General features: G+C 43.4%; 1 protein-coding gene across 2 annotated transcripts in view; it reads left to right on the forward strand.

Annotated features, from left to right (window-relative positions):
- The window catches only part of LOC111962397 (plexin-A1), a 284,935-nt gene that overhangs the window by 54,015 nt on the left and 214,905 nt on the right, over positions 1-16,015 (forward strand). For both annotated transcript variants that reach the window (XM_023985463.2, XM_023985470.2), the window contains exon 3: positions 5,032-5,214. In XM_023985463.2, the coding sequence (XP_023841231.1) occupies positions 5,032-5,214 (183 nt within the window). The remainder of the gene's footprint in view (positions 1-5,031; positions 5,215-16,015) is intronic.

The following is a 16,015-nucleotide window of genomic DNA, read 5'->3' on the forward strand; positions in this document are numbered from 1 at the left end:
TTATCTTCGCGTTGGGAAAAGCGCTGTATGAAATCCAATTTAATTCAAAAAAGACACATTTGGGTAAACAGACATGTGGAGGGACAGACCAGACAAACCGAGACGTGCACACCATTTAAAAAAAAATGGACTTTGAGAGGAGTCTGTTTCTCTTTAAAGACTCCAGCGATGTCTCCTTAAGCTCAGCTGGGATTCTGGGTAATTTATGAGAGGGAAAGATGGAGAGGGGCAGAGAGAGAGCGAGAGAGAGAGAGAATGAGTGAGGCAGGCATACAAGCAGGTAGCACACACACGCGCACACACACACACAGAGAAAGAGAGAAGCCCAGTGGAATATGTGAATAGTTTGTGCTGTGATATGCCAGGCTATTTTGGCGTATGTGTGGAATGTGGCAGCGTGTGTTTAGTTACGCCCTCTCTGGTGTGTTTATTTATAGAGCAGGACCTCTGTCTATGTGTGTGTGGACATGACCACTCGCAGAATCAGACCGTTGTGTATCCATGCATGATGCATACACATACATGTATGAATGTATGAATGCGCATTTAATGATTATGTGGGGCAGGGGCAGATATTTGTATTTTATTTCTATTTCTATTCGTTTAGAAAATGTTCTTTTTGAATTCAGTTTAGTTTCAAGTAGTTTCCAGACCTAATTTACTCGTTTTTTATTTAGTTGTAGTTTTATAAAGTTTTGTTTTATATTATTTAGTGTTAGGATAAAAATAGCTGGTGCCTGGAAGGCTTGGAAGACATTGATGTGTTGGGGGGGGGGGGGGGGGGCTGGTAGGGTGGTAATGCATAAGGTGATGGGTCAGCTCATAGGCTAGGTTTATGTTGTAAAGTCTATCTCGATGTGACTTGGATGTAAAAGGGATAGCGCCTAGACTGGCGAAATAAATATGGTGGAAGGGAACTCTCTTCACAGACCACTGGTGGTTTTCATCTGATTGTCTAACAAATCACTTCAAAAAGTAGGTTCCGTAGCCAGGCAGCATCGGATAAATAGGCTACACTTACATGTCCTCTGCCTTGATGACGATGGCAGTATTATCAGCAGCACCTGTATTTTTACTAAATAAATGTGTTAACGTTGGTTATTTTTATGTTTAAATTTTTATATTTTTATTTTCTCTGCCTCGCTCTGAAAGGGCCTCATTGCTTAAGCGGAGAAATTGTATTTAAAATAAATATTACTAGTATTTAAAAAAATATATATATATGTTTATGCCCAGCTCACAAGGCCCCTTAATGTGAGGCCTGAGGCCTGATCCCTCTCGGGTCTGTTTAACGGGGTGTCTCTCCCATAGACACCAATGTATTATCAGCTGAGTCTGGTCTGCTTAGTTAATTGACTGTATATGAACCAGAAAAAAATGAGTGGGATGTCTCGCTTCCTCTTCTGTCTCTGGTTTAGCTCGCCCCTTGGCTAGGCTAACTTCCCTGTTAGCAAGTGATAGCTAGTGATAGTGATGCGCAACGTCTATTTGAAACATCGACATCACCTGGCAGCATTTACCCATCAGATTCAGAAACTCCATTAGAAGAAGAAGAAATCTTGAAAACCCATTACATTTTTGCCCAAAGTTTAGGAGGGAAAAACGAATTCTGAACATAATTATGATGGTTTTTATTTTAGTTAGTTTTGGAGTCAAAGATAATAGTATCAGTATAGTTTTAATTTTCATACAGGTTTGTTAATTATTTTATTTTCCAAAATAGTTTTTTCATGATTAGTTTTAGTTTACTATAATTGACTTGTGTGTGTGCGCGCACACGTGTGCATAATTAATCTTTATAAACTGGGTGGTTCGAGCCCTGAATGCTGATTGGCTGACAACGTAGTGGAGTGCTTGGATACAGCCCTGAGTCGTGGTATGTGAACCCTTTGGAATTACCTGGATTTCTGCATAAATTGGTCATCAAATTTATCTGAATTCACAACAATGGACAAAAAATAGTGTACTTAAACTAATAACAAACAAATTATTGTAATTTTCTGGTCTATTGAATACATAATTTAAACATTCAGTGTAGGTTGGAAAAAGTACGTGAACCCCTAGGCTAATGACTTCTCCAAAAGCTAATTGGAGTCAGGAGTCAGCTAACCTGGAGTCCAATCAATGAGACGAGATTGGAGATGTCGGTAAGAGCTGCCTTGCCCTATAAAAAAACTCACAAAATTTGAGTTTGCTATTCACAAGAAGCATTGCCTGATGTGAACCATGCCTCGAACAAAAGAGATCTTAGAAGACCTAAGATTAAGAATTGTTGACTTGCATAAAGCTGGAAAGGGTGACAAAAGTATCTCTAAAATCTCTTCAGCACTGTTGCTACTCTCTCTAGGAGTGGCCGTCCTGCAAAGATGACCGCAAGGGCACAGCGCAGAATGCTCAATGAGGTTAAGAAGAATCCTAGAGTGTCGGCTAAAGACTTACAGAAATCTCTGGAACATGCTTAAATCTCTGTTGATGAGTCTACGATACGTTAAACACTAAACAAGAATGGTGTTCATGGGAGGACACCACGGAAGAAGCCACTGCTGTCCCAAAAAAATATTGCTGCACGTCTGAAGTTTGCAAAAGTACACCTGGATGTTCCACAGCGCTACTGGCAAAATATTCTGTGGACAGATGAAACTAAAGTTGAGTTGTTTGGAAGGAACACACAACACTATGTGTGGAGAAAAAAGGCACAGCAAACCAACATCAAAACTGTAAAGTATGGTGGAGGGAGCATCATACCAGACACCCCAAGAATATTGCTGAACTGAAACAGTTTTGTAAAGAGGAATGGTCCAAAATTCCTCCTGACCTTTGTGCAGGTCTGATCCGCAACTACAGAAACCGTTTGGTTGAAGTTATTGCTGCCAAAGGAGAGTCAGACAGTTATTAAATCCAAGGGTTCACTCACTTTTTCCACCCCGCACTGTGAATGTTTACAGGTGTGTTCAATAAAGACATGAAAACATAATTGTTTGTGTGTTATTAGTTTAAGCAGACTGTGTTTGTCTGTTGTTGGGACCTAGATGAAGCTCAGCTCAAATTTGATGACCAGTTTATGCAGAAATCCAGGTATTTCTAGAAGGTTCACGCATACTTTTTCTTGCCAATGTATACCACAAACCCCCGAGGTGTCTTATTGCTGGTTACCAATGTAATTAGAGCACTAAAAAGAAATGATTTGTCATACTTGTGGTATATGGTCTGATATACCACGGCTGTCAGCCAGTCAGCATTCAGGACCCGAACCACCCAGTTTATTATTGACAATATATTGTCCAGTGTAGGTTAGCCAGCACAGTAAGTGTCTTCTTCTTGTGGACTGTAGGTTAACTTTCAAACCCATAAGAATACCATTACTCTTCACTACCCAGTAGAAATCTGGTGTGCATCCCAAATGGCACCCTATTCCCTATGTAGTAGTGCACTACTTTTGGCCAGGGACCAACGGGCTCTGGTCAAAAGTAGCGCGTTATGTAAGGAATAGGGTGCCATTTGGGACCCAACTGCTGTCTCTGTGTACTCATGTACTGTATCTTAACCCCTTCAACCCCCCCCCCCCCATGATGGATTAACCCTTCAAGGTCCTTCCCTCCAGGCTCTGGTGGGGTGGGGCTACCGTGTGTCTGACTAAGTGCCCGACTCAAATTCAGATTGATGGAGACGAGCTTGCACTTCTCTCATGATTGGGTTGAATCTGGCCCCGTGGGCATCTGGGGAAGTGTAGGTAGGATTGTAGTTGAGTGAAGTGTGTCTAGTCTGTTTTGTCCAGATGGGAGACTGGCCAAGGCCATTGGTGAATAAGAAGACTGCTGTTTCAAGTAACGGCTCAGTGGACATGGGGACGCACACAAACACACTTAACTCCTCTACAATCCTCCCGATCTTTCTGCAGACGCCCATTGTTAGTGAGTCGCGGAAGGTTCCCGTAAAGCAGCAATCCTTCTCTCTCCACCGGGCCACGGGGCGAACTAGGGGGCTTTGTTAACCGAATTGATGCCCAGCTGGCTGTCCCTTCCTCTGTCTCCTCTCCTCCTTTCTCTCCCTGCCTTTCTTCCCGCTGTGAGATGGATAGATTTAAGAGAGAAAAGACGCAGAGTGAAAGAGGTGGAGGGGGAGGAATGGAGGGAGAGAGAGAGAAAAAAGGATATTAACGCGTATAGTTACTGTACTCATCCGCTGTAGTTCTCGGCTAAGGGATGGTTTGAGAGTTGGAGAGCGAGGCAGCGAGAGTGAGAAAAGTAGGAAAGGAAGACCGGAGGGATATCGACGAGAGTCGTGTTGAAATCAATTTTAGGCAGATGGTGAGACACGCGAGGGAGAGGGGACGAGTTAACTGTTCTCTTCTGTGGATCAATCAGATGATGTAGTGATAAGTCTTTGGATTACACCACCATTTACACACTCGCCTGTGTGTGTGTGTGTGTGTGTGTGCGCGCGCGTTGCCCGTGTTAAACACACACTGACGCCACTTCAATTCTAACCTTCCTCTGCTAGCAACCTCTTAGGCCTCCATAGGGTGTGGGGTTGCACACACACACACACACACCCACTCACACGGTGTCGTTGGTGTGTCATGCCTCTCACGACAGGCCGATTTGACTTGCGTAGTAAGGTTGGTGACCTCTGCCCTCTAGCCTGAATGCTTTGTGTCAGCGGTTCAGCCTATCTCCCTTAGCAACCCAAGTGGCAGGTTGGAATTCGTCAGGGGGTCACTATTGTGCCCCTTAATGAAATTAGAGCTCTGAATGAGGGGATTATCATTTGAATCGGTTGAAGAGATTTCTTTGGAAGAGACACACACACACTACTTAAAACATGCACACACGCACACAACACTCGTCAATAGACGATAGTTCACGTTTGCAAACTGCGTATCTGTTGTGTGTTTGTGACTCTTTCCTTTGTCTTTCTGTAAATGCAACTGCGCTCTGATATTGTACTGTATTAAACAAGGCTATTACAAGGCCAGACACACTGTTATACCAGTTTCCTAACACTTCTCTGTCTCTCCCCTCTCTCGTTCAGCCTCTTCAGATCGACGACAACTTCTGCGGCCAGGACTTTAACCAGCCGCTGGGCGGGACCAGCACCATAGAAGGGATACCGCTCTTCATCGACAAGGATGACGGCCTGACCTCGGTGGCCGCCTACGATTACCGCGGCAACACCGTGGCCTTCGCCGGCACGCGCAACGGCAGGATAAAGAAGGTAAGGAGCTAAAGGATGGAGGGAGAACGACTCTTTCGGTCGCGAAGGAGTAGGACGTTTTAGCGTTTTTGAGGGGCGTCGTTATTGCGTTGTATTCATGGTCTTTGTTGATCAGTCTTGTCACGGCAGATTGGAATTTGGATGTTTTTATTTTATTTCTGTAAGCAGGAAGTTGCTCCATGTATAATCATGTCGACATTGTTTAGTCCTCAGGGGATATCATAGGCTGTGTCAGGAATGGCAACCTATAGATTCCTATATGGCTCCGGCAAATAGCAGTGCACTTACATGTCCGCCCTCATAGATGAGTGGTGGGATCGGATTTAGCCATCGGGGCTTGTTTAGTTCATAAAACCTTACTGCGACGCGTCACATCCATTTGACTCTGACTTGTCTTTAACATCCAGGAGACCCTGCAGGCCGCCGATCAAAATCTCCACCCGTTTTTTTTCCAAATGGCCGCTCAGACGACAGGCGGCGAAATGTCAATTGACTGCGGTCGTCTGGTTTTAGTAGATGCAGTATATAGGCCTAGCCTGTGGTGTCAAATGGAAATGGATAGAGTGGTCTATTGGAAGTCGTGGGGTTTGGTTCCTGTGGTGGTCATGAACTGGATATTAGGCGGATATGTGTTAACGGTTAGTGGCTTGGAATGAAAGCTGAACGCTGTCTGGATCTTAGCCCACAGAATCTCTGGTGAACATTCCAAGCGGGCTGCTGTTGTTGTTGGTGTGTTCTTATTTGTGTGTTGTTATTGACGTTATCTCAGTTATTACTACGTACACAGTGTGCATGTTGACTGTGTGTTTGGTGAGTGTTCGTTATGGCTTGTCATACGCATTTGTGTGTGTGTGTGTGTGTAAGCCTATTGTGCGTGTGTGTAGTCTATTGAAGACAGGGCTCTCGGGGTAGATAGGAGCTCATTGTATTTCGCCCGGTTTACCTTCTGTTCCCGCTCAAGACATTGAGTCACCGTTATGAATATGCATTATAATCTGTGGGTTTGCTCGCACGTGTGGATTTCTTTGTCTGAATGTGTTGTGTGTGACAGCACAATGCAATGTTGACTTAGATTCAGCACTGTGCATTTGTCCAAGTGACACCGACCCATTCAGTTATTTTGTGAACAGCTTTATTTGCTGTCGTGTGAGACGTGTGTTGGTGTGTAGAAGGAGAGAACAAGGTTGTTGATACATGCAGGTAATTGCCAAAATAAAGGAAACGCCAACATAAAGTGTCTTAATAGGTCATTGGGCCACCACAAAGTGCCAGAACAGCCTCAATGCTCCTTGGCAGATGTTCTTACAAATGTCTGGAACTGTGTTGGAGGGACGTGACACCATTCTTCCATGAGAAATTCCATCATTTGGTGTTTTGTTGACGGCGGTGGAAACCGCCGTCTCAGGCGCCGCTCCAGAATCTCCCATAAGTGTTCATTTGTGTTGAGATCTGGTGACTGAGACACACACACACCCTTTAAACCCCCTATGCTCCTTAAAGACCCCCCTCTTTCAAAGTCACTGAGATCTCAAACACTCGAGAGCATACATACATCATCACGCAACAGACGTCATCAGAGCGCACAGCAGATCAGTGTGCTGTCTACACTCGGTCTGTTGATTTGAGGAAATAGTTTAATCATGTCAGCAACGTTTTTAACCATTTGGAAGTTCTGATAGCTAAGGATTCCGCGACGCTGTTAGTTTTTTTTTTTGGCTGGGACCGCAAGTTGGTCCTGGATTCCTGCAAAAAAAATACACAAAGGTTAGCGGTTATCGTGCTAACAGAGCAAGATAACACTAGCAGTGTTAGAGTCAAAACGCCAGTGGTATTTGTGTCTACATCTGGGCTCAAATGCGCTAGGTGCGAGATGACATCTACACAAGAGGAGGAAACTAAGGTGGAACTGATAAATGAGCATTAATTATTTGTCTGTTCCAAATGTATCATCATCAAGCAGTTTAGGGAAGTGATTCTCCGGCTGCTAGTTCAGTTGCGGGAAAAAACAAGATGTGCTTTTCAGTTTCAGTTCAGAATGCCTCCTACAGCTAAGGACTCGATGAGTCGGGCGGTACTGACCTGCTCCAATCCACTGGACAGATGGTAAGCTCAACTCCCCGGCCAGTGGGAGACTGGACACTGGCAAGGCGAAGGAGGCGAAACGTAAATGTCACTGATGTCTACCTCGGATCAGCCGCTCAGAATAGCACTAAAAACAAGCAAGCAACACAGAAATGGACAAAAAATTGCCCATATTAACACGCCTGAGAAATAAGGTTTGTGAAATTGACCACTTATTGACATCAGAAAACTGAAAACTGCTAAGAGTCAGTGTTTGGGCTATATGTGTGAAATGTTGGATAATGTAAGTGATATCAAGCTGCCCACTCACAAAGAAGCTCCAAGCTGTAACCAGTGCCTGCTATCTGGTTCAAGTCATCAGTCCAACCTACCAGGGTATTTACAAACAGAACATGAACTAAATCATCTATGTATATTGATCACATCTTTACTAATGTTGCAGAAATCCGCTCTCAAGCAGTGTCCACGGCCATCAGATGTATCATAATATAATAGCGATATCGAGAAAAACCAAAGTTCCGAAGACTGGACTTAAAATTGTGTATAAACGATCATACGAGAGGTTTTAACAATGATTCCTTTGTGAAGATGTGAAAAATATTTGTTGGTCTGATGTACTGAGGAACATCCGGATGCTGCACTGGAAGCATTTGTGAAACTGCTTCTTTCCGGTTACTGATAGGCATGCGCCCATCAAGAAACTGACTGTGAGAACTGCCAGAAGAAACTATACTATGGAACAAAGATAAATTATGTAACGGATGATGGTTAAAAGCTCTGGAGCTCTGCTCCATCCTTCATTGAGGTAGAATGCTGAGCCTTCATATTCCTGCATAATGAAAGACGAGCGATGTAGTTTTGAGTTCCACAAAGTCGGTGCGGAAGAGGTGAAAACAATTGTTGCCGTCTATAAATAAGGACAAACCACCAAGTACCGACAACCTGGTTGGTAGCGGAATACATTGTGACTCCTGTTTTTGACATTTTAAATGTATGCCTAGAAGACGGTGTGTGGGGGGCAAAGGTCATTCCGCTACCCAAGAATAGCAGAGCACCCTTTTAATGGTTCAAACAGCTGACCAATCAGCCTGTTACAAGCGCTTAGCAAACTTTTGGTAAAAATACTGTTTGATCAAATACAACGTTGTTTTACAGAAAACAAATGAACAGACTTTTCAGAATGCTTATAGGGAAGGGCACTCAACGTGCTCGGCACTAACACAAATGACTGATTGGCTGAAATAAATTGATTGTGAGGAGATTGTGGGAGCTGTTTTGTTCGACTTCAGTGTAGCTTTTGATGTCATCGATCATAACCTATTGCTGAAAAAAACGGAGGTGTTATGCATTTTGCATCCTCTGACTTATTATGGCTTGGGAGTTACCCATCTAATAGAACACAGAGGGTTTTTGTTAATGGAAGCCGAATTCAGTTGAGTGTGGTGTACTGCAGGGCAGCTCACTAGGGCCATTATTGCTTTCTGTTTTTACAAATGCCCTTCCACTGACCTTGAATGTAGCCTGTGTATCTATGTACGCTGATGACTCAACAGTATACCCGTCGGCTGCAACAGTAAACGAAATAACTGAGACACTTAACATAGAGCTCCAGTCAGATTTAGTTTTCGAACTAGCGATAGGCTGACACTAAATATCAAATAACAATTTGTGGGACAAATCACTCGCTCAACACCAAACCTCGTTTAGATCTGTTATTGAATAATGTGGCTATTGAGCAGTTTGAGGAGACTAAACTGCTGCGTGTAACCCTAGATAGCAAGCTGTCATTGTCAAAACATTTAGACTCAATGGTTGCTAAAATGGGTAGAGGTCTGTCCATGATTGGGCGTTGCTCTGCCTTCTTGACATCTCAGTCAACCAGATAGGTCCTACAGGCCTTAGTTTTGTCGCACCTGGACTACTGCCCAGCTGTGTGGTCATGTGCTGCAAAGAAAGGACATAGGTAAATTGCAGTTGGTCCAAAACAAAGCAGCACGTATCGCACTTTGATGTACACGGAGGGAACATGCACGTCTGTCTCTATTGGCTCAAAGCTGAGAGATTGACTGCGTCACTATGGGTCTTTGTGCGAGGTATTGATGTGTTGAAGGTACTGAACTGTCTGTTCAAGCCGTTGGCACACAGTTCGGACGCTCATCGGTACAACACAAGACATGCAACCAGAGGTCCCTTCACAGTCTGCAAGTCCACAACAGAGGCTGCGAAACCCACAGTATTAAATAGAGCCCTGACTGCATGGAACTCTCTGGAACCCCAGCTAACTGAAGTTAGCAATAAAACCAGTCATAAAAACATGTAAAAGAACACCTTACTACAGAAAGGGGATTGTGACGAGACACAGCCATTTTATATATCTTGTATTGTGATTTGCGCTGTACTATGTATTAGACCTATATATTGTATGCATGTACTGGTATGTAGGCTATGTGTGGAGTTTTAAATGTATGAATTTCAGTCCGTGACGAATAGTGTTCTGTATTATGTCATGTTTCATGTTGACCCCAGGAAGAGCAACTGATGCTTTTGCTGCGGCTAATGGGGTTCCTAATAAATACCAAATAAATACCTGAAGTCTCTTCTTGCCGTGGCAGCCAAAATAATGGACAACTGGGCATTTTTATACGGGACCCTAAGAATTATATAATGTTAATCGCTTAATTAACCTGTGCGCAAGCCCCTGCTTTCAATATACTTTGTATTTCTCATTTACTCAAGTGTTTCCTTCATTTTGGCAGTTACTTGTTTGTTTGCTCACACGCCTGCGTCAAGACAAAAAGAAAATCAGTGTGCAAGAAGTCACCAAATCCGTCATCTGCCTTCTCTCCTAGTGAGAAAGAGAAACACAAACATGTTTTATTCTGCTGTTAATAAACCCAATATTAATAGGATTTTAATCTCAACTACGAGTTCACAATATGCTGCCTGTGTGTGTTTGCGTGTGTGGTTGTGTGTACTCCCTGATCAAATGTGCCTAACTTGTTGGAAAGAATGTGTAGATGGAGAGAGTAAGAGAGAGTGACTGAGGGAGGAGAGCTTGACTGAGGGAGGAGAGCTTGACTGAGGGAGGAGAGCTTGACTGAGGGAGGAGAGCTTGACTGAGGGAGGAGAGCTTGACTGAGGGAGGAGAGCTTGACTGAGGGAGGATAGCTTGACTGAGGGAGAGCTTGACTGAGGGAGGAGGGAGTGACGGAGGAAGAGAGTGACGGAGGGAGTGACGGAGGGAGGAGGAAGAGAGTGACAGGGAGGAAGAGGGAGGAGGATGAGAGTGACCGAGGGAGGAAGAGGGAGAAGAGAGGGAGAAAATCAATCAATCAAATGTATTTATAAAGCCCTTCTTACATCAGCTGATGTCACAAAGTGCTGTACAGAAACCCAGCCTAAAACCCCAAACAGCAAGCAATGCAGATGTAGAAGCACGGTGGATTCGCAACGTGCGATGGCAGCGGGAGCTTTTTGATGGATCTGTTGAAATGGGAAATTGAGGCTTGCTTGCTTTCTCTCTTTCTCTCGTCTGCATGCTATCCGTGTCAGTGTGTCATGCTTTTGTGTTTTCCCTCCCCAATGTATGTTGTACAGACATTAAGGAGCTGTGTGTGTGTGTGTGTGAAGCACAACAAGCTGTGAGGGATACTTATGTATGGTCCTGCCTCTGTTCTTCAGCTGTTTCAGAGGGGGTACAACTTCTGAAAACAATTGGCTCCTACAAATATGGAAATATACATGGTTTTTAGAGTTAAAAAAAGGAGAGGCATCAGCCAAGGTTGTCAGATCAGCTGACCAGAGCAACACATATCAAAGAGTCAACCTGTATCAATACAGTTCCATTATTGTATAAGGCAATGATTCAAGCCTCCAGGGTTTTGATAATGTGTTTGCTACCTTAAAAGTAGAAGGGAGATGATGGCAGGAAAGCAGGCCCGAAACCCCCCAGCAGCTTCTGTCACCCAGCAAGAAGCCCTCAGTGTCCCTCTACCTACCTCGCCTGCAGCAGACAGAGCCAACAACATGCCAACAACACCAGGAACACCTGCTATGCAACGTTTCCACAACACCCTCTCTCTAGTCGAAGCAGAGGGGACCATCAGAATGTCCTTCAGAGAACACTGTCCTTCAGAGAAGTGTCCCACATGATGCAGTCCACACCATGTATCATTCAGATCATCAGCTTACATCTGCTGAGGTAGTCTTTGGCAAAAGACACCGAGAAATATCAGAGATATGCAGACTACTGGACTAGACAGGCCCTTTAATTCTCACACACAGACTCAGAAACACACTCACACACACTATACAAAAACATCCCACAAAAAGACTTACAACATAACCAATTAGAAATTCAACAAAAATTGAACATCCTTGAATCAGTCATTAAAAACAACCAAACTCCATTAGATTACCCTATAACCCAACAAGAACCGAAATAAATACTAAAATCTGTAAAACCAAAGAAGGCTTGTGGTCTAGATAAAATCAGAAATTAAATGCTGAAAAACAGCACACCTGAGTTGCAAAATGCTGTGCTTAAATTGTTCAACATGGTACTGACTTCTGGTTGCTGATGTCTGGAACCAGGGGCTCCTCTCCCCTATCCACAAAAGTGGAGACAAATTGGACCCCAATAATTACAGGGGAATTTGCGTAAACAGCAACTTGGGAAAGGTTTTCTGTAGCATTTGAATTCAAGAATTCAAACCTTTCTTAAAAATGTAAGTCTGCTTTATTGACTTAAAAAAAGGCATTCGATTCTATTTGGCACAAAGGTCTATTTTTCAAAATTGGCTTGGTGGTAAGGTGTATGTGTAACCGATGTGAAATGGCTAGCTAGTTAGCGGGGGTGCGCGCTAATAGCATTTCAATCGGTGACGTCACTCGCTTTGAGACCTTGAAGTAGTGGTTCCCCTTGCTCTGCAAGGGCCGCGGCTTTTGTGGAGCGATGGGTAACGATGCTTCGTGGGTGACTTGTTGATGTGTGCAGAGGGTCCCTGGTTCGTGCCCGGGTCGGGGCGAGGGGACGGACTAAAGTTATACTGTTACATATGACTTAATTAAATGTGTGTACACAGAAAACAAGTGTGCAATAAACATCGAAAACCAAATAACAAAATGATTTGTGTGAGACAAGGCTGCAATTTGAGTCCAAACCGTTTCAACATTTGTATCAGTTAGTTAGCAGACACGTTGGACCATTCTGCAGCCCCAGGACTAACACAATTTGACACAGAGGTAAAAATACCTGCTATATGCTGATGATTTGGTTATTCTATCACCAACCAAAGAAGGTCTCCAGCAGAACCTTAACATTCTAGAGCAATATTGCCATATTGCCGTACATTTGTCAGAAACGCATAGCGATTCGCACATTAAACAACACCATCATTGAATACACAAAAAATGACTCATACCTTGGTCTGACCATATCTGCATCGGGAAACTTTATGGCAGTGAATGCACTCAGGAAAAAGCACGGAGAGTATTGTATGAAATTAGAATTTGTACCAGAATATTTGACAGCGTAATCCTACCAATAATTATTTACGGAAGTGAGGTTTGGGGGGCCACTCAAGAAACTGGACTTTAAAATGTGGGACAAACATCCAATTGAAGCCCTACATGCAGAATTATGTCAGAAAATTCTACAGGTCCAAAGAAATACACCAACTAATGCATGTAGGGCAGAATTAGGCTGCTTTCTATTGGTCATGAAAATGCACAAAAGATCATTTCTAATTTTGGTTTCACCTAAATTCAAGTCCAAGTTCAAGTCTCCAGTTTAAAGCACTTCAAACCCAAGAGATGAGCCCAGAAACGAGCGCTCTGTCAGCTGGTGTTAGACCTAACCAACCAAGCTGTGACACCAGCACTGCTTCAAAAGAAAGAATCAACAAAATCATGAACCAATCAAAGGAGTCATATTTACAACATTGGAAAAATGAAACAAAATCCCAAAGCCGACTAAATTGCTGTTTGGCCCTAAACCGAGAATATGAATTGGCTAATTATCTCTGCTCTGTCAGAGATACGAAGCAGAGACAGATCCTTACCAAGTACAGGCTGAGTGACCACCAATTGGCAATAGGAATCGGCAGACATTAAAAGACATGGCCGCCCAAAGAGGAGCGTGTATGTGGTCACTGCACGACAGGGGAAGTAGAAAGATGCACTTTCTCCTTTACTGTGAAACATATTCCTCACCAAGAGTCATTATTCCCAGAAATTCCTAAATGTATTCCACATTTTATCTTATTAAACCCAGAGGAAAAACAAAAAAATACTCATGGGCGAAGGAGCAATGACTCCTCTTGCAGCCAAATCTGTATTTGCCTGCCATAGCCTGAGGGACACTGGATAATAACATCTGCAAAGTAAGCAGTAACTTACTTATTAATATTGTTGTTGTGATTGTTATTCCAAACAGTAGTGGTACGGGTAGTAGGGGTGATGGTAATGATAGCAGTTTAATGATGGTGAGGATGACAGCTAGTTAGTTATAGTTTAATTTTCCATGTTTAACCTTTTACTGTCTCTATTATTCATTATATTTCTACTATTGACTGTTACCATTTTACCATTTTACTGTTATATATATATTTTTTAAATATTTTTATTATTTACTACCATTTGATATTATTATGCTTCATCATTTTATTACAATGCATATTGTATACATGGTTGCTTTGGCATATTGAAGCAATGTTTTTCATGGAGAGGGAGAGAGAGCCTACTTCTTTAGTGAAAGCACTGGAGCCAGACCCCACTCTTCCTCCCGCCCCATCGAGGTGTCAGTCTCCAGCCTGGTGTCAGCGTAGCATTCTTCAGCTGTTTCACCAGAGGGGGTACAACTCTCCCATCTGCTGCACTAGCCACTGTGCCCATTTTGAGCCCATGCCAGAAATAGGTAGTTCTTCTGAGTAGCTTCCCACAGGCCCCACTGCCCACTCAATGGATTTCCCCCCTCGGGGCTTCGGACTCTGACAAAGAGGCCATGGAAGATTTATTAGTGTGAAAAGTGGAGGGGATGTTGTTGCTGTCCTGTTTATAAGTAGCCTGATGTAGGCATCATTAATGAACACTCCAACATCTAAACCGTCTGTGTTAGCCGTTGAACTTGACCAGCATGGTCTTGATAGGAAATGGATTAACTTACCCTGCGGTTACTTGGTTAATCTTTTAAAATAAGACCTGTCTGTGTGTGCGTCTGTGTGTGCTTCTTGGTCGTGGCGACACGGTTCATGACCGTTGGTATTCCAGAGGGACGGGTGTATCCGTGAGCTGTGTGTGCGTGTGTCAGAAGCTAATTGACTGATCATTGTTATTCTACAGGCTCATAATGATGTGTGTGTGTGTGCCCGCGCCTGTGTGTGTGTCAGACAGAAACTTGGCAGACTGATAGCAACCCCCCCCACCCTCTCGCCACAGGCATGGTAATGATGGGACAGACCCCTCCTGGTGACTAAACCCCCCTACTCCTTCACCGCTCTCTCTGTCTGTCTCTGTCTGTCTGTCTGTCTGTCTCGAAAAAGCTGCAGATGGGACCCCAACCACTTTTTTTATTTCACCTTTATTTAACTAGGCAAGTCGGTTAAGAACAAATTCTTAAGTGATGGGAGGGAAGGATTAGGAGAGTGGAATGGAGAGACAGAGAAAGACAGAAAGATCTGTGGGTTGTTAAAAAGCGGGTGAGTAATGAGAGCCACGGTATAGTAACAGTGATACCCTGTCGAGAGAGAGAGATCTCTACTTGCCAGCCTGGCAAATGGATAGAAACCAGACTGACACAGACAATCAGAGACAAACATACATACATCTCAAGTCCCTCTGTGTAGAGGAGGGTCATTCCAACACATTGTTTTGATAGTGAATAGGTCCCCTGTCATCCTGATTTACTTCAAGTGCTCAGTTCCCCGTTGACTCTCTTTCTCTCCCCTTCTCCCTCTCTCCTTTCCGTTCTTTCTTTCTCTCTCCTTTCCACTCTTTCAAGACATGTTCTGTAGGTGTGTTTGTCTGTCTTATGTCTGTGCACATCTGTGTGTATGTGCTTGTATATGTTTGTGTGTTCTCCCATTCACATTGTGTTAGCAGAGGCACAAGTTGTCAGAGCTGGGAAGTAGCACGGAGGGTACTGTTGTGGGGATGAATGCAATCCCTCTGTCATCAGTTCATGAGGAGAGACGGAGAGAAAGAGAGCGGGATGGGCATGATGAGATGGAGACATGATCACCACACAAACTACATCCTCGTCGATTTAACTGGCCAAATCATCATGGAAAGTGTTATGAAACATTTAATATTATTGTATTGCTATTAAGATGATTAGTATTATGTATGAGTATGCGTTAGGGCTGTCCCCGACAACAACACCATCTTGGCTGATTTGTATTTTCTTTCCATGTATATACACACCGTATGTTTGAATAAAATCAACTATATGTAGGCTACTGAGCCTGTCTGATGCTTTAAGCACTGATGTTAAAAATGATGATGTTCAAATTACTAAAGAGAGAGCTAGAGATAAATATAGCCAAACCGGAATAAACAAACCTGTTCCAATTGTTTACAGACATAGTATTTCACGTATTCACTGTATCACAATTCCAGTGGGTCAGAAGTTTACATACACTAAGTTGACTGTGCCTTTAAACAGCTTGGAAAATTCCAGAAAATGATGTCAGGGCTTTAGAAGCTTCTGATAGGCTAATTG

This window comes from Salvelinus sp. IW2-2015, linkage group LG1 (genome assembly GCF_002910315.2).
Source record: "Salvelinus sp. IW2-2015 linkage group LG1, ASM291031v2, whole genome shotgun sequence".
Classification (NCBI taxonomy): Eukaryota; Metazoa; Chordata; class Actinopteri; order Salmoniformes; family Salmonidae; genus Salvelinus; species Salvelinus sp. IW2-2015.